The 19,445-nt window shown below is 41.4% G+C and overlaps 1 protein-coding gene across 7 annotated transcripts in view; it reads right to left on the reverse strand.

Moving 5' to 3' along the window:
• The window catches only part of LOC122793310 (protein RUFY3-like), a 1,534,975-nt gene that overhangs the window by 1,202,172 nt on the left and 313,358 nt on the right, over positions 1–19,445 (reverse strand). For all 7 annotated transcript variants that reach the window (XM_044061194.1, XM_044061195.1, XM_044061197.1 and 4 more), the window contains exon 5: positions 4,733–4,856. In XM_044061194.1, coding sequence (XP_043917129.1) covers positions 4,733–4,856 — 124 coding nt within the window. The remainder of the gene's footprint in view (positions 1–4,732; positions 4,857–19,445) is intronic.

The following is a 19,445-nucleotide window of genomic DNA, read 5'->3' on the forward strand; positions in this document are numbered from 1 at the left end:
ATCCATTCTATAACTCCTGTAACCTCCTTCTCCCTTACCTATAGCCCCTTGTCTTCCTCACTCAGATACAACCTCTAGCTACTCTTATATCCACTCTATAACTCCTGTACCCTCCTCCTCCCTTACCTGTATCCCCTTGTCTTCCTCAGTCAGATATAACCTCTAACTACACTTTTATCCATTCTATAACTCCTGTAACCTCCTCCCTTACCTATATCCCCTTGTCTTCCTCACTCAGATATAACCTCTAACTACACTTCTATCCACTCTATAACTCCTGTAACCTCCTCCTCCCTTACCTATATCCCTTGTCTTCCTCACTCAGATATAACTTCTAACTACACTTCTATCCACTCTATAACTCCTGTAACCTCCTCCTCCCTTACCTATATCCCCTTGTCTTCCTCACTCAGATATAACCTCCAACTACACTTCTATCCACTCTATAACCCCTGTAACATCCTCCTTACTTACCTATAGCCCCTTGTCTTCCTCACTCAGATATAACTTCTAACTACACTTCTATCCACTATGTAACTCCTGTAACCTCCTCCTCCCTTACCTATATCCCCTTGTCTTCCTCACTCAGATATAACCCCTAACTACACTTCTATCCACTCTATAACTCCTGTAACCTCCTCCTCCCTTACCTATATCCCCTTGTCTTCCTCACTCAGATATAACCTCTAACTACACTTATATCCACTCTATAACTCCTGTACCCTCCTCCTCCCTTACCTGTATCCCCTTGTCTTCCTCAGTCAGATATAACCTCTAACTACACCTCTAACTACACTTCTAACCACTCTATAACTCCTGTAACCTCCTTCTCCTGTACCTTTAGCCCCTTGTCTTCCTCACTCAGATATAACCTCTAACTACACTTCTAACCACTCTATAACTCCTGTAACCTCCTTCTCCTGTACCTTTAGCCCCTTGTCTTCCTCACTCAGATATAACCTCTAACTACACTTCTAACCACTCTATAACTCCTGTAACCTCCTTCTCCCTTACCTATATCCCCTTGTCTTCCTCGCAGCTGTAAACTGTATTCTGTCAGATGACATATTAAATATACTGTAGAGGCTTAAGAAATTCTAACACATGCTGTACTGCATGTATACTTTATTTATGTGTTAATCTCATCTCTCATGTTAATCTCTCTCATTTTGTTGATTAATCTCCTACGTATATAAATTGCTTTACTGATCTCTGCTAGACTGTAAGTAGATACATATAAGCTGTATACTAAACTTTTCTTTGTTGTGCTAGACATGTATTAGTAAAAATGCACTTTGCTGGAGCTTTTCTCCTTGGGCCTTCACTGAAAATGGACACTGTTGTCCAGTCAGACCATCCTGGTAAACAAATGTTAAATAAAAATAAAATAAGTTTTAGTAAATCAGATATTTTAATAATATCTATAAAGATAGTATCAGTGAGTCGCCATTTATCCATGCCTAATAGCATTTCATCAGTGATGGTGAGTAGGGCTGTTTGTATACTGTGACTTGACCAGAAGCCATGTTATTTGCAGGGAGAAGAGGTTGTAGGTATGAATGCATGGCTCAGCTGTGAGTGGGTGATTTTCCCTAGAATCTTTCCTAGTATAGTGAGCATAGAGAGTGGTCTGTATTGAGAAGTTTTAATGGGGTTTGGTTGCTTACAGTTAGGGTTTATTATAGCTACTTTCCAAATGTTTGGTATTGCACTTTGAGTAAGGCACAGAGTAAATATATGTTATAGGGGAATTTTAAGGGGGTCACTTTAATGGTAGATGAACCAAGAATGAAGGCCATCTAAACCTGGTGGGCTGTCAGTTCTTATTTGTTCAAGGAGTGATTCTATGTATTTTGTTTTGATGTGTATAAAGTAGAGAGTAAGTTCAGGTGGATTGGTGGGACGTGAGTCAGTTATGGAAGAGACGGGTAGGAAGGGAAACTCTGAAAGAAACCCTGATGGTGAAAATGTTGCTGTCATATTTTATGGTCTTGTTTTGAGTTTCTTTCCTTTAGCTGACTTACTTTCTTCCAGAATTGTTTAGGGGGAGCTAATTAGGGAGTTTTGTTTTCTTTCTTCAGCTTTTGGCTTTAATTTCTTCTTACAATTTGTCTTAGGAGGTTTCAGAGTTGAGAACATTTTTATCAATTGATGGGCATTGGCTGCTTTTTCATGTATGCCACATGTCATCTCAGAGTTTTAAAAGTGATTTAAGTTCATTAGCTGGCCAATTATGTTTTCTTGGCCTGTATAGTCAAAACATTACAGGAAAATTGAAATCTTGGAGATTTTTGACTATATTAATGAAAAGCTCTATTGCTAGATTATGTTTTCTTGGCCTGTATAGTCAAAACATTACAGGTAAACTGGAATCTTGGAGATTTTTGACTATATTAGTGAGAAGCTCTACTGCTAGATTAGGGTCATTTACTTTCAAGATTATTGACCAGTCTGTTTTGCAAAGAGTTTCTTTGCATTTGTTGATGCTGAAGACTTCCTTTGGTTGAAAGGTTGTTGTGTCTTTCAGCTTTTAGGGGTCGCCACAGCGGAACTCCGGTCCGCTAATGATTGGCAGTATATTTTTACATGCCGAGTTGCCGGCCCTGATGCACAACCTTCAACAAAGGTACACCCATTCACGCATGTGTCCACACAGAAGATGCTCTAGCTGAGAATCGAACAGGACAATGTCTTACTGTGAGGTGACAACGCTACCGCAGCACCACCACCTGTAATTAATTTAAAAGGAATTTTTAGGTGGGGAGCATGTATAGTGAAGCTTACTGGCAGTGATCACTAATGGATGGAGGGTGGATATTAATGTCAGAGACTAAGGAGGGGTTGTCAGTAGTGACTAACTCTAGGAGGATGTGGTTGTTGGTTATGAGGTAAGATTGGATAGGATGTCATAATAGCAGTTTGAGCTTATGGACAGTTGAGAAGCCTGTGATTCCATGTTACTTAGTATGAATCAGATTTAACGCAAAATTACCTAATAGAATGAGGTTGGTTTCTGTTACTTATCTAAGATCTTATATCTTAAATAATGTTTTGGAACTTTACTGGAGTAGACTGAGAAGGGAGATACTAAAAGATAAACTGGATTGTTTTCAAATGCGTAGTTTTTTATTAGAAGTCAATTGGGAGAGTACCTGAGTGTGCATGGTCTTGGCTATAACTTGTACAGTTAGATGTGATTTAAATAGGAGAGCAATACCACAGGTTTTTAGGCCACGTAAAGCATCAAGCATCTAAGTAGCAATTATATTGTGGGAAAAAGTGGTGTAAGTGTGGATTGTCCTTTTTAATCCAGGATTTGGTTATAGCTATAAGATATGGGCTATGTTGTGAAAGTAATGTGCTTATCTGGTCTAGTTTGCTTTGGAGGCTTTGTATATTTATTAGTAGGCATGACAGTGTGGTGGCAGTTGAGTTGGAGTCAACATTTCTTCTTAGGATAACTATTAGTATAAGGAGTTTGAATTTGTACTGAGATTTAGGTAATTTTATTGGGCGTTGATGGGATAAGTGAGTAGATGTTGGAGGTAGAGCACTGTTAACTGCTGTTCCTTCAATGAAATTCACTAGAAACATGCTTCCTTCTGGAATAAGTATTAATCTTACCCACAAACAACTGTGTCACTGTCTGTCTGTCTGCAACCCATACTATTTTAGTCTCTGATCATATTTCCTGGATTATTTATGTATTTATTTATTGACATTTGATTACTGGGAAAATCCGACTGGGTAGAACCCATTTTTAGTGGAGGCCTGGGGAGAAAAGCTTCAAATACTACAAAACATTTTAAGAAAACAATTTTACATCTTCAGAAATAAAACAAAAACATCTGCAGTTTAAAGAATTATAACAAATTAGACATAATATAAAACATTGGTTAATAATTACTACAAATTATATGACAATCATTTAATATTTAGAAAAAATTAGAGAGAGTTTGTATAGAAATTAAAGGTAAGTTAGCCTAATTTAGAGAGAAAGTCGGGGAAGAGAATTTGATAGAAGTAAGATGTAAGTGAAGAAGGGAGAGTAAGGAGATATAAGGAATGAAAAGGTACATGTTCTCATTTAGGGATATAGTTTATCCTGCTTTTGAGTAAGAACAAAGCAAGGTTTTCATCAGGAAGTCTTTCTGAGTGGTTTTGAATGATGGGAGGGAGGGTGATGACCTGTTAGATACAGTTCCAGGCCTTTGCAATCTTGTACGAGTACAGACAATGCCCAGCTGATTTGCTAGGTTTGTAGACAGACAGGAGTTTTTGGCCATTGGATCACAATGACAGATTGAGAACATAATTGTGTAGAATGGTTTTTAGTGTTGGACAGATAGATAGATGCTGGTCTGTGTACTAATATTACTGACATAAAATATGAAAGATAGCTTAGCTTGACCTCTTAAATGAAATCAACTCAGCAACAGGAACATCTAGAACATAATTCCAGTATATCATATGATTTCCATGAAAGTATATTCCAAGAAATTAAAAGATGAAGCATAGTGCATAATTCAAATGAAACATAGTGCATAATTCATAACATACTAATTTAAACTCCCTCCGCCGCAACCCAAAAAAAGCAAAACAGTGTTATACAACAATTTTCAATATGAAAAGAAACACTACAGTCCAGTTTCATTTATTAATCATTCAAATTAAAATGTTTGGGCCATTTGCGCATTTACAGTTATCGTGTAAAATCACAGCCTTGAATTACCTGATTATCAAGGTCTTCTCCTTTCATACAGAGGTTGGCGTCAATGACATTCAGCCCTAGTAACAAGCTAGCAATCACTGCACCTTCTTCTTCCATCATAAGAGCATTAGAATCATAAAATTCGCTGCAAGCAAGATAAATAAAAATAGGCAATGTCATTTGGATTGAATGGCACTATGTTTCAAACATATTTAACTTAACAATCCTAAACTACTAAATTTACTTTCTTAGATGGAGCTCAAGAAGTCTTCACTTTAAATTGCAGGGGTTGCAGTCCTGATCCTTTTGACAAAGTCAGGTTATCTCCTCACAGTTCAAACAAATTTTCACATCTCTATTATCACAAGTGTTACTAAAAGAGTATAAATGGCAAACTGCTTGGCAAACTGTAACATTTAAAGTGTCTTATTGATTAGATTCTAGGCCTTATATGGGATTTTATCAATCAAAATATACACAATAAATTATTTTAATGGTTTATAAACAGCTGCTTGCACTATGTCAGTAACCACTCATTTTTTATCCAGCTGTGAGTTTTCTGATTAGATTAAGCAGTGCTGTCTGTTTCACTTGAGCTATTTAAAAAAAAATATGAAAACTTAAATCATTAAATAGCATACACATGCAATGGATCCCAAGATATTGTACTTGAAGCATTCTTCCCCTCAAAAACTAAAGTTTAAGGTAATAAACTGTGGTATAGTGCAATTCACTAGTAATACACACAGGGTAAATGTGGGAGTGGTAAGCACTAGGTAGCCTATCTACCACAAGAGGAGTGGTTTCTGCCCAGAAATTGTAGTTCATTGGCTGTTTGGGCAGTTTTTCCATCTCTCTCAACTTTCTGGCTTAAAAGCCCGCTTTTGAGCTTGTTTCCTGACTTTCCTGTAACTAGTCTAGTCCAGATACAAACTTGCTGTATCCAGGACTGTTTGTAAGCTTCTGACTGGTGCCAAAGTCTGCTCTTCAAATTGTCCCTTAGATCTACTAGTTGTCTCCTCTCCTGCACTTATACTAGCTTTTTAGTTTAGCACTTTACCAGACTTCTTGTAGCAATTATTACATCACACAAAAGTGCTAACAACACTAAACATTCTACAAGGAAATAGATGCAGTACTTATTATCAATGCCCACCCCTCCAGACATGTTTAAAGGTCAGTTCCCTGTGCTTTCTCCTATTAACCTGGTGAACTTGGGCATCCTGAGGCAATGTAGCAACTGCCTCATGTACACCAACAACCTTCTCCTCTTACTTCCTAACACTCAGACTTGTGGGAGATGCACTTATATATCCAAACTGGAAGCCACGCACTCTCCATCCAAGACCAGAACAGCTGGTCAAGAGGAGAAGGTAGACACTTGCACTACACCACATGGAACACATAGCCCTCCAGAACACACACCAACACTGCCTTCACATAAAAACACAAACCATACACCCACCTTCGCTGAGGCTCTCAATAAAAATCTACTCAAGCAGCAGAGACCTCCAAGGCAGAAATGCACTCTATCACCACAACACAACACTAATAACAAGACACATAACTCTCCTAAACAGTGTGCCACTCAACCAAAGCCCCTAAGGCAAAACAGAATGCCCAACACACTAGTCATAGGTGCCTGGATCCATCACATAATGCACACACTCAGGTCCATCAACAACAGGTACAAATATGACTCTGTCATTGTACATGTGGATGTGAATGATCTGAGATGTACCTCCCTGGAGTAGCTCTCGGATTATGTAGCCCAGGCAGGTATGACCCTAGCCCTGAGCAACATCCCACCATCACCCAGAATGATACCACAGTACAACAGACAATGACTGATTTCAACAATAAGCTAAGTTTCTGGTGTCATTCTAAGGGGATCCAGTATCTGCCTGCCTGGGATTACATGATTGACAGACCTCGATGCTTTGCCAGAGATGGCCTGCATCTGTCACCCCTGGGCGTCCGGATACTGGCCAAGACTCTTGCCACCCCTATAGTGCCCTTTTTAGCTGGTGTTCCAAAGACCAAATTACCACCGTAACAGCTACAAACAAATGCAATCTAAGGGTCATGCTGCTCAACGCTAGAAGTCTAAATCTCAAAATACACTCACTCGAAGCACTCCTTAAAATGGAGAAAGTACAGTTTTGTACCTACCATAAATGTAGATGTTCGAGTGCTAATACAGCTGCAGTAATCACAGATGGGTTTTCTGCCGTCAGGCGGGTCCTCGGTCGGCCGAATTCCAAAGTCTAGGTCCGGCGTCGGTTGCTGTCGCTTTCTTTCCTGACATCAGTGAGGCAGGGGTATATAAGACACAGCTGACGCCATTTTCTTCAGTCTTTTCTTGCCCCAGATGTCAGGTGCCCCCAGTAGGAAGGCAATACATAAATTATATTTATATACATGCAATGCAATATAATCAAAAATCAGTAGTTGCAAGCAAATATACCATAGAAGGATAACCCAATCAGGTTGTATGAAAAGGGGTTAGGCCCTAGGCCTTTACCAAGAGGGGAAGGAGGGAGGGTAAACTGTACTGCAGCTGTATTAGCACTCGAACATCTACATTTATGGTAGGTACAAAACTGTACTATGTTCATCGTGCATACAGCTGCAGTAATCACAGATGGGTAGAATCCCAAAGCTATGCACAGGGTGGTAGGCACTAGGTGGAACTGGGATGAGCCAGAATGCCCTGCAACACAGCAGTGGCAAAGCCTGCTCTAGTTTTGGAATATAAAGGCAGGTGGTAGTGTTTTGTGAAGGTATGCACAAAACTCCAAGTGGCTGCCTCCAAAATATCTTTGGTAGGAACTCCTCTGAGGAAGGCTGTAGAGGTAGCTGTGGCCCTGGTGGAGTGGGATCTGATGCCTGTAGGGACAGATTTTCCATGATAGGAGTAGCAAAACCGTATGCAGTGGCCTATCCATTTTGAAATTGTCTGTTTGGTAACTGGCTTCCCTTGAGCTCCTACAGCATAGGACACAAAAAGTTGTTCTGATTTCCTGAAAGGCTTTGTTCTGTCCAAATAATAACGTAGCTGTCTATGGATGTCTAAGGAGTGTAGCAGCCTTTCCCCTTTGTTTTGAGGATTGGGGTAAAAGGTAGGTAAGTGTATGGCTTGATTTAAAGCTACCCTGGATACCACTTTAGGCATAAATGACGGGTTGGTTCGAAGGGAAACCCTGTCCTGATGGAAGATGAGAAAAGGCTGCACAGCCATGAGGGCTTGTAGTTCTGAAACCCTACGAGCTGAGGTAATGGCCAGAAGGAAAGCTGTTTTCCAGGACAAATATTGCAAATCCGTTGAGGCAGCTGGTTCAAAGGGAGGCAATGTTAATTTTTCTAGAATGTAATTAAGATCCCAGGCTGGCACTGATTGTTTCCTTGGTGGTCTTATATTCTTAGCCCCTCTGAGGAACTGTCTTAAGAGTGGGTGAGAGAATAAGGGTGGATCCGTGTTGAATTCTGCAGAAATGGCTGAGGCATGGATTTTTATGGAGGAAAATGAAAGTCCACTGTTCAGCAGCTCAGCTAGATACTGTAATACCTGAGGCAAATTCAGTTTTCTAGGGTCCTGGCCTTTTTTCTCATTCCAAGAGCAAAACCGTTTCCATTTTGCGGAGTAAGCCTTTCTAGTAGATGGCCTTCTGGCCTCCAAAATGACATCCTGTACCTCTTTGAGGAGTAGGGTCTGTTGTGGTGTTAAGGAATTTTCCATGCAGCGAGATTGAGTGTTTTCAGCTGACTGTGAAGAGTTTTGTAGCTGTGCTGAGTCAGCAGAAGAGGCATTAGAGGTAGGGGCCAGGGAGGAGTATGTGTTAGGCTCCTCAAGTGTGGGTACCAGTGTTGTCTTGGCCAGTCTGGAGCAATCAGTATCATCTTCGGTCTGTCTGCTCTTGCTTTCAAGAGCACCTTGGGCAGAAGAGGCAGAGGTGGGAAAGCGTAAACTGTCCATGCTGTCCAACTGAATGAAAGGGCGTCCACTCTGCAGGCCTTTGGATGAAAGGTCCTTGAACAAAACTTTTCCAATTGATGATTCCTGTGGGAGGCGAAGAGATCTATGTCTGGCCTCCCCCACGCTTGGATTATCTTTGTAAACACTTGAGGATGCAACTTCCATTCGTGTGGATCTGTCATATTTCTGCTTAGATTGTCTGCCAGCGTGTTTTCCAAACCTGGCAAGTACTGTGCTTGAAGTTCGATTTGCCATTCCAGAGCCAAGTTCCAAAGTGTCATGGCTAGTCTGCACAGGGGATATGAATGTGTTCCTCCTTGTTTGTTTATGTACCACATTACTGTGGTGTTGTCTGTTCTTATCAATAATTGTCCTGGATGCAGGAGGTCCTTGAAAGCTGTAATTGCATTTATCACTGCTAGCATTTCTTTTGATTGATGTGAAGGTGCTTTTCCTTTTGGGACCATTTGCCCTGAATGCACCTGTCTGTCATGTGCCCCAGGCGTAATCTGAGGCGTCTGTTGTGATGACTTGATTTGCTTGAGGCTTGCAGAATGGGAGACCTGTGTTTGTTTGACATGCTTGGGCCCACCATAGAAATTCCTTTTGCAAACATGGAATTATTGGTATTATTGTTTCCAAACTGTGGCTGTGTTGAGACCATAGGTTTTTTAGGTACCATTGAAGTTTCCTCATATGCAACTTTGCACATGGGATTAAAAGAATGCAAGATGCCATGAAGCCCAGAGCCTGCAGTATTTTCCTTGCAGTAAGCCTGGTACAATTTGCTAGTGTTTTGAAGTACTGAGTTAGTTGCCCCTGTCTTTCTGGCGTAAGATAGGCCATCTGGGTGTTTGTGTCCAAGTTGGCACCCAGGAAAGTTATTTTCTGAGATGGTGTTAGCCTGGATTTCTCTTTGTTGATTGTGTATCCCAGAGAATTCAGTAACCGTGTTGCATAAGCCAGATGTTCCAGAAGTATGTGCTTGCTGTCCGCTTGGATCAGGCAGTCGTCCAAATAAGGGTAAATTTGTATCCCTTGAAGTCTGCAGTAGGCAATTACTGATGCCAGGCATTTCGTGAATACTCTGGGTGCAGTAGATAAGCCAAAGGGCAATGCAGAGAATTGATAGTGGATCGAACCTGCAAGAAATCTGAGGTATCTTCTGCAGCTTTGTCTGATTGGGACATGCAGGTATGCCTCCTTGAGGTCCAATGTTACCAGCCAAAACTCCTTGCCCAGCATGGGAAGAAGCTGCTGTAATGTGAGCATCTTGAATTTTGGTGCAGTAAGAATGTGTTTAGGATGGATAAGTCCAAAATGGGTCTCCAGTCAGTTCCTTTCCTTGGTACCAGAAATAGCCTGGAATAAAAACCTTGACCTTGTTCGTGAGTAGGTACCTCTTGAATAGCTTTCATGTCTATGAGCTTTGCAATTTGTAGTTGTGCCTCTGCCCTTTGATTGTGTGGCAGGTTTGGCATGCCTCTCATTTTTGGAAGAGTGTGAAAATGAAATCTGTAGCCTCTGTTTATAACATCCAGGATCCATTTGTCTGTTGTGACAATATGCCAATTTCTTGTAAATAATGCCAGCTTTCCTCCCAAGGGTGCTGCCAGCTGAGACTTGCTTGGCATGGAAAGGAGGAAGTCATTGAGTTTGTTTCCTGTATTGTTGTGCACTGTCTTCGCCACCTCTTGGTGCTGGAGTTTGCCATTGCCTGCCTCTATATGATCCTTGTGATTGTCCTCTGCCCCTTGTGCGCCTGTATCTACCTCTTTGGGGCTTGTCCGTGGCTGGAAAGGACCAGTTTTTAGAAGGCCAATTTCTGCTAAAACGTGGTGGTTGAACCTGTAGAAAAGCTTTGGCAGATTGCATAGATTTGGCTTTTTCTTCCAGTTTCCGTAGTATCTCCTCAGCATTAGTACCAAATAGCACATCCTTTTGTAAAGGAGCATCTAGTAGTTTAGCTTTCACATGATCAGGCAAGATTTGTTCCTAAGCCATGCATGTCTACGAATGACTGATCCTGTAACAGCAGCTCTACTTGAGGCCTCTAGGGCATCATAGCCACATTGTAAGGTGTGTTTACCCACTTGTTCTGCACTATGCATCATATCCTGCAACTCCTTCAAATCTGGTTGTTCAGGTTGAGACATTTTATTTCTTAATTGTGATAACAGAAACTGCTGATATTTAAGCATATGAAACTGACAATTTAAGGCCCTCATGGCTAGGGTGGCCGAGGTATATACCTTTTTTCCCCACGTTTCTAAGGATCTTGACTCTCTTTTGGAAGGTAGTGGATTCTTAGCAGTAGAGGCCTTCATTCCCTTGGGGCCTTGAGAAATGGTTTCAGGGTCAGCATTATGGCTTTTGTAAAGAAATTGGTGAGAGTTAGGAGCTCTGTAGTACCTATCAGGCTTGACTGGGGCAGGAGGCAGGGAATCTGGATTAAGGCAAGCCTCCGAATAAACATCATCAAGTATGTCCAAGACAGGAAGTATCGCCAGAGGTCTGTGTTGAGGTAATAAAAGAAATTCCCTAAGTCTTTTCTTGGAATCAGAAAAGTCTTGGCCTTCCCAATGGAAGTGTTCCCTCAAGGTGTGCAAGGTTTCCCCAAAAGAAAAATCCTCAGGAGGAGATACAGAAGGAATAGACTGCTCTGCATCAGAATCTTCAAAAGGGGAGTAAGAGTGTTCCTCTACATCAGAATGATCTGAAAAAATGGAGCCCTGATCAGAAGAGGGAGAATCTTCCTCCACTCTGGGTCTCTTGTCTGGAGGGGGTTGGGAACCCCTGATAAGATTAATTAAATCCTCACCCATTTTAAGCATCTGCTTTTTAGGTATGGGGCCTGGAGATGGGCCCTGTGCAACAGGCCTCTTGGGATGCCTGGCTGATTTGGACTTAGTAAAGGCCTTAATGGAAAAGGAAGATGAGGGTCTAAAGACACCATGGGTGGAAGTGGACCTGTCCACATTAGGAGGCTCAACACTCGCAGTGGCTTCGGTGGTTGTAGTCTGGGTATGGGCCGAGGTACCTGCAGTCTCGGTTACAGAAGACACCGCCAAAGAAGTGTCGTCGGTAGTCAGGGACTGCATAAGCGTCTCGCTGAGAACCGGACCACGTGTAGCCAGTTTTGGTGTGGTGTCGGTGGGGACCGCGGACCTCGCGTGTCAGTCCTTGTCCTTGCGTTTTTTGGACAAAACGGTAGTCGGACTCTCCGACGACATTTTATAATCAAAGGCTTTACCAAAAAAGTGTTGGCCGAACTCCGCCCGACGCTTAATAGTGCGTTTATTGAAAGTAGCGCAAAAGCGACAGCCCGAGACGTCGTGTTCTGGGCCTAAACAAGGTATGCAGAGGGAATGGAAATCCTTATGCGGTATTTGCTTCCCACAAGAAATACAATTGTTAACTTTTTCTGACATCGGTCTGAGGCAAGAAAAGTTTCCCCAACAGGGTACTTAGCTTTAATGAAGACTTCGGTTTCCAATTTTTCGTAAATTCAGGAGCTGGCCGACCGGCACTTGCGAACTGCTTCTGCTTCGGGCACCGCGTGGCAAAAAAGACTGAAGAAAATGGCGTCGGCTGTGTCTTATATACCCCTGCCTCACTGACGTCAGGAAAGAAAGCGACAGCAACCGACGCCAGACCTAGACTTTGGAATTCGGCCGACCGAGGACCTGCCTGACGGCAGAAAACCCATCTGTGATTACTGCAGCTGTATGCACGATGAACATCATAGACATTTGTGCTGTAACAGACACCTGGTTCAAGGCAGCAGAAAGCACCCCTGCATTTCAAGGCTATAACTCATTCCACACCTTTCAGCCCCAGAACTTAGACCGAAGTTCCAAAGGTGATGCTGTTTCTATATTCATAAAGGATCCGCACACCTACAGACTGGTAGCCCAACATAACACATCAGAGATACTTCAGGTGCAACTAACATTGGGTAAGACAGCGATTCAGGTCATAGCCTGCTTATAGGTCCCCAACCAAGACTCACACTCCACGTTCCTAAGCACCCTGGAGAATATTAGGGGCCATCCTAACACTCTCTTACTTTGTGACTTCAACTACCTCTCCATTAACTGCGAAAACTACTCATGTACCAATAAACTTGCCCAACGTTTCCTGGAGTTCTTTAATGCGAATGCCCTGGACCAGCTTGTTCTTACACCACTAGAGGTAGCAAAATCCTTGACCTGGTCATTACTGACATGGGCGACCGTTGCCCTACACCAATAGCCAGCTCCTCCCTGGTTAGATCTGACCACAAACTAATCAACTTGGAAATCCACATCCCTCCCACCCCACCGCCGCAAAGGTAACCACCATGAAAAACTTCTCCAAAGCTAACTTTGGGCTCCTCAAAACAGAGGTGGCTAACTTCATGGCACACATGCAAATGGAGAATAGTTGTATGATCACTGAATCATACACCAGTGCATTGTACGAACATGTATACAAATACATGGATTTCACCATACCCAATAGAATCAAGACACTCTCCTCCAAAAAAAAAAGAAGCCAATCTGGTGGTCCCTGACATAAACAAACTCTGCAACAGAAGGAGGAAACTGATGCAGAATAAGGTGAAGTCCCAAGACTGGAAAAACTCCCTTATCAGCCTCAACAAAATCCCTCATCAAATCCTGTAAAGCTAGCTATGAAAACAGAATAGCAGCAGATAGTAAAGACAGCCACAAGGCCTTCTATAGTTATGTAAAGAATCTCCACAACAATACCCAGATTTACTCTGAGCAATGGCACAATGGTACCTCCCATACCGAGCTAACAGATATTGCCAGTATACTGGCCAACAGATTCAGCGCCAACTTTACCCCCCTCCCAAAGGACCAATCACAATACCAGTAGATTGCCAAGCACCCAGTTTTACTGCTGCACAGGTTAAAACAGCGCTGTCCAATGCCAAGAATACAGCTTCTATGAGACCTGATAATATCCCTGGCTGTGTTCTACATGAACTACAGAGTGAACTGGAACCTCACCTGTGTGCCTTGTTCAATCACAGCCTCACCTCAGGCTTTGTCCCTACCAAATGGTGCACTGCTACAGGCATCCCTCTCCACAAAGGAGGAGCAACTACAGACCCTGGGAACTATCACCCCATTAGCCTGACTAGCCTGATATGCAAAGCTATGGAATGCATCATCATGGACCTAATAAACAAGACTATAGGGAATCTCCAAATTCTGGATCCCACACAGTTAGGTTTTGTGAAGGGTAGATCATGCCTGCTCAACTTGGTCAACTTCTTTGAGTTAGTCACCAGGGGTGTGTATGAAGGCAAGGTGGTTCATACAGCCTACCTTGATCTAGCCAAGGCTTTTGATACCATTCCCCACTCAGGAATCATAGAAAACTCACTAAGCTAGGCATCAACCCCTATATCACTAGGTGGGTTGCAAAGTGGCTCACAGATAGAACCCACAGTGTGAAAGTAGCTGACTCCAAGTCAGACTGCTGACTAGTCATGAGTGGAGTACCACAGGGTTCGGTCCTGGGTCCTCTCTTGTTTGGTATCTACTTCTCTGAAGTCCAGGCCAATATGAAGGGACTCTGTCTGACAAAGTTTGCAAATGATTGCAAGTTGGGAGCTATTATTAACTCCCCAAGTGATGTTGACATTCTACAGAATGGCCTCACTGAGAACAACGACTGGTGTCAGAACCATGGCCTTAATCTCAATTCCAAAAAATATGTTGTCATCCCCTTTGGGAAAAACCCGGTTCCCATGAATTTCCACATTAATGGTAGTTCACTGAACACAGAAGGCGTTAGAAGAGATCTGGGAACACAGGTTAACAGCAACCTCTCTTTTGATCACCACATTGCCACTGTGGTCAGAAAGTCCTTCTATGTGGCACATCTCATTACTACGGGTTTTGCATCCAGGAAGAAAGAGGTCATTGTCTCCCTCTACTCTTCCCTCATTAGGCCAGTCATCGAGTACAATTCCCCATTTGGCATGTACCTCACTAGTCACCTGCAGCAACTAGAGAGGCTGCAAAAGTACCTCACAAAGAGGATCCTAGGCCTTAAACACTTGTCCTATATGGACAGACCCAAAAAAACTCCAATTATTCTCTGTCTCATATCATCTACATAGAGGCGATCTCTGCTTGACTTACAAAGCCATGTCTGACCCAGCTCTGTTAGAAATACTACAGCTAAAGAAATCCCAAGAGACAGGTTCATAACCCAGAGACTGCCCATCCTGTGGAATAGACTTCCCACACATGTCAAGCAGAGAACCTTGCTGACCCTCTTCTAGAGAAATCTTGATGAGTGGATGGGAAATGGAAAATTCACCCCAGTAACTCCAGTGGCTCTAGTCAACAGAAGTACTGGGAACTAAGGTTGGGTGGCACTATGCCAGGGTAATCCTATGGCTAGGCTTGTAAAGGTCCCAAGGCCACTAGCCTAGCACATACCTATGAACCTTTAAACATTCTGATGTTCTTACATGGCTCTAAATTCGGTTAAGAGTCAGTTCTGAGAACTGTAAAAATTCTGGGGGAGGTTGGGCAGGAACTGTGTACATCTGAGAATCACTGCCTGCCTGCCATACAAAACAGCAAAACTGATTAAATGCACTATGCACATAAATGGTGTCCTGCTAAAGATAGGTCACATCTGTCCTAGTCTCAAAGACAAAATTCAAGAGAATTAGTTACTAGAGACAGGAGTAGTTCAGGGCACTTGAAGATGGCATAAAGATTCTAAATGTAAGCCAGCATACCTAAACTCATTTAGCACTGTAAGTGCTAAAGACGACAGATGGGATATTCTAGCAATAAACAGGTTACACCTGCTCAACTGTTCCACAAGAAACACTGCTGAACATGTCTTGTGGCCTAATAGAGACTGACACCACTCTAGCAGGTGCAGGGAATGCTGAAAGCCTACATCACTTATAAAAGTGAGTGCTTACCCAGAATGTGAGATATCATGTGACAATAGCAAAAAATAATCTGATGCCTATTTGAGTGGTGGTTATTCTTCCACTGGCACTTGCCTAGGTAGTAACAAACAAGTAGGATTAACAGAAATCAGTTAGATGGTTTATTTATTTATTTGTTTGTTTTTTGATTTCTTTCATTTCATTTGTTAGCCAGGGTATAACACTGATTGAAGTGCACCATTTTCAGGTTAAGCCCGGGAATATAAAAATAAAGATATTCGGTACGACAAACATGAAAATAAAATGAGTGCAAGATGGGGTAGTAGCATCATTAAATTCAACAGTAATTCACATAAACTACAGCTATAATAAACACTATACATTTACAAGATATATACCATATGTGTGTTGCACGTGGGACGGAGGGACAGGAAGTAGAAAACAAGAAGGGAGAATGGTAGTGAAGGAGTCACCTATGGTTGTAGTGCGGCAAAACAGGAGCTGAAGAACACAGAAAGGCAGTTACGAGGGAGTACAGTGGGAGGTGAAGTATGAGGAGGAGGAAGGTAACGAGAATAGTAGTAGTACAAATGTTATTTGAAAGGAGATAATAATTTATGAATTAAAAATGTTGCAGGGAATGTTTACCTTTCAAGGCTTGGGTATGTCTTTATTTGACAGAATAAGCCAAACATTATTTGTCTTTTGGTTTGTGAAAGTGGTGATATCTAAGTCAAATGTTAGTCTTTTGTGTATGACTTTTCCAAGAGAATCAATTGTTTGATTTAATTCCAAAGTCATGCTGTTAATAGTGGAGATATTAAATGGTGCGTCAGTATTCATGTGGTGTTTAGAAATAATAATCATGGATTTAGTTTTTGATGGGTTTTTAGGCTGGGTATTGTAGCCAACATTCAATGACCATTAGCCTGTATTAAGATGAAGTGCTGAACATCATGTCCATGACTGTTACATTTATAGGTTCATAGGTAAGTAGTAGGCTATCAATCTGCAGAGCATTACAAGCCTAGCCAATAGCCTATATTCAGTAACTCCTTACTAGCTTTACGGAGGGCAAGATAATATAGACCATGGGAGAATGTGAGGCTGCCCATCCAATTACCTAGGTTTATCTTGAAGACAGGAAGGGTTCTACTGTGCTTGATATGCAGTGGAACTTTGTTCTAGAGATGAGGGAAACATAAGGGTATGAATCTATCTTGCCAATGTGTCTTATTTATCTATTGATGAAGATTTAGTAGCTCTAACTGGCTATTTGAGGTAGCATCTGCTCTGTAAACATGTTGGCTGTTAGCTTGGCTTTTAACTCAACAGGCCAGCATCCCTACATTTGGGTGGCACAGTGGTACAACAGATAGCATTGCTGCCTCACAGCAAGAGGTTCCTTGGTTTGATTCTTAGCAGGGATGCCTTCTGTGTGGAGTCTGCATGTTTGTCCTGTGTTCATGTGGGTTTCCTCTGGGTGATTCGGTTTCCTTCCGTATTCCAAAGACATGCAGTAGGTGGACTCTAAACTGGCCATGGGTGTGAGTGTATGGTGTGGAAGAATAACAGTGGCAGGGGTTGATGCACACCAGTGTAAAAACTGGCTATAGATAATTGTCACTCTGTAAATGATACCACAACCCCATATGCAAAAATGGGAAAAAGAGGTTGTGGCTAGATGTCTTGATGGATGGATTTGCTCTGTAAAAGAACAAGAGGTCAAAGAGGGATGGATCTTTCATGGCTTAAAAGGCTAGCCATGGAGAAGTCTATATGATCGTTGTGGCCACTGATCTTTTTACTTATGAATCATGAAGATCTGCAGTGGCCTAGTGGATAAGGCATTGGATTCAAGTCTCATCTGGGGTGATATATTCTTGATACAAGTAGACTTTTTAGGGGATCAGATGTTGGAATACTGGTTAAGGTGGTTACCTCACAAAAAACAAAGTAAAGGGTTTGATTCTCACCTCTGAGGGAAATTGGCTGTGCTTAAAATAAGAGCAGCTAGCCCACTAATTAATTATGAACTTATGGATGATATTTTCACACAAATGCATGAGAAATGCTACATTATAGTCAATAATGGGTCAAATGAGGTATGAGTAAAGGGGAACCAGGACTTCTTTGGACCTAACTGAAATGCCTTTGAAAATTAAGTACAGCAGATAGAAGGCTTTCTGAACTACTATGAAGTCTAGAAATCTCAGTTATTTGAGTCTATAGTTGAATAGTTTAGATCACCTAGGAAATTACATTAGTTTTTTTTTTTTCACAAAAAATGTTAAACATACAGAAAATAAACAGTTACAACAGACATAAATCCTAAAATATCAAAGACAAGTACATCAAAACAAAACTATATACAAATCATACAATGCCCAAAGCTTCTTGAATGGGTCCAGTATAGCGTGAAGAAAGTAATTGAAATCCCCATGAGATCAATATTCAATTCAGTATATGTTCTGATAATATTCCCCAAAATGCCTTAATAACTGGTTTGTTCTTAATACTGTGGAACAGAAATTTGTGTACCTTGAGGTATTTAATAGCTGTTAATTTGAACCCCTCCCAAGAGAGGGAGTGTCTATTTTTCCAATTTAGGGAAATGTAATATTTGATTAACATAAAGATAGGAATTAAAACCTTACATTTCCTCTCAGATATGCCAGGAGGTGGGATATGGAGGATAGTGAATTCCCATGAGAGGGTGGATTTTTCATATCCAATATTCTCAAGAATCACTCTTAAGGCACACCAAAGTTTGTAGGAGCACTTGCAACTCCAGAACAAATGGAGGATGTCATCTGTTTGACTCAGGGGGACTGATTTGGGAACATTCTACTAAGGACGTCCGGGGTGAAATAAGCATTATTCAAGATCATTAGATGAGTGTATTTCAACCTTTTGAAAGGAATAGATTTATAGCTTATATTTATAGCTTTTGAGATCTGGTTTTGGTTAATAGCAGGGTTAATCTTTGTCCAAAATTTCGAAATACATAGAGCATTCTGATCTCTGAGTGAAATAATGACCTTGTAGGAGTTTGCGGTCATTTTTTTCCCAGTGAGAAGGAGTTTCTTTATCATTTTACATGTTAAAATATCATTTTCTGATGCCAGGGGATGATCTAGATACTTGTGTATTAGCTCTCTAATTTGTCGTAAAATACTCAGGTATTTTTTGGGTAAATTCAGTTTAGTTCTCAGGTTAGTGATATTCTGATGCCTAAAGGGGAAAAAATCGGCTATAGAAGTATTCAAAAGGAGAGGGTATTGATCCAAATTAAGCATATGACCATTTAATTTAAGGTTGGGATTGAGATGAAGTGGTTGAAGAGTTATAAAAGAGTGAGACAGATTCAGAGAATTGAAGAGGGCCTGGAGGGATTCTATGCTAAATAATATGCTTTTTGAGCGTTTTAATAATCCTAAGTTTGATTCATTTAAAAATGGGAGTGCTGCAGGGTTAAATTTTAATGTTTTGACAAAACAATTTCCTAAAATCATCCATGTCGGGGCCCACTCAGGTTTATCTCTCTGATAATACGCAATCTTAAATATTCTACTACTATTTATTATCTGATAGTAGGTTTTGAAGTCAGGAAGACCCACCCCATCCCTCTCCTTCGGGTAAATGAGTTTTGAATAGCTAATTCTAACCGATTTAGGAGCCCAAATAAATTTCGAGATGGACGATATAATCCTTTTGAAGAAGTTGTTATGTAGAATGCAGGTGGTTGCATGAAACAGATAAAGAAGTCTAGGAAGAATATTCATCTTAATCACCGTGGTTCTGGCCAAAAAAGGGAGCTTGAA

Source organism: Protopterus annectens, chromosome 2.part0 (assembly GCF_019279795.1).
Source record: "Protopterus annectens isolate FY-2018-M chromosome 2.part0, PAN1.0, whole genome shotgun sequence".
Classification (NCBI taxonomy): domain Eukaryota; kingdom Metazoa; phylum Chordata; order Ceratodontiformes; family Protopteridae; genus Protopterus; species Protopterus annectens.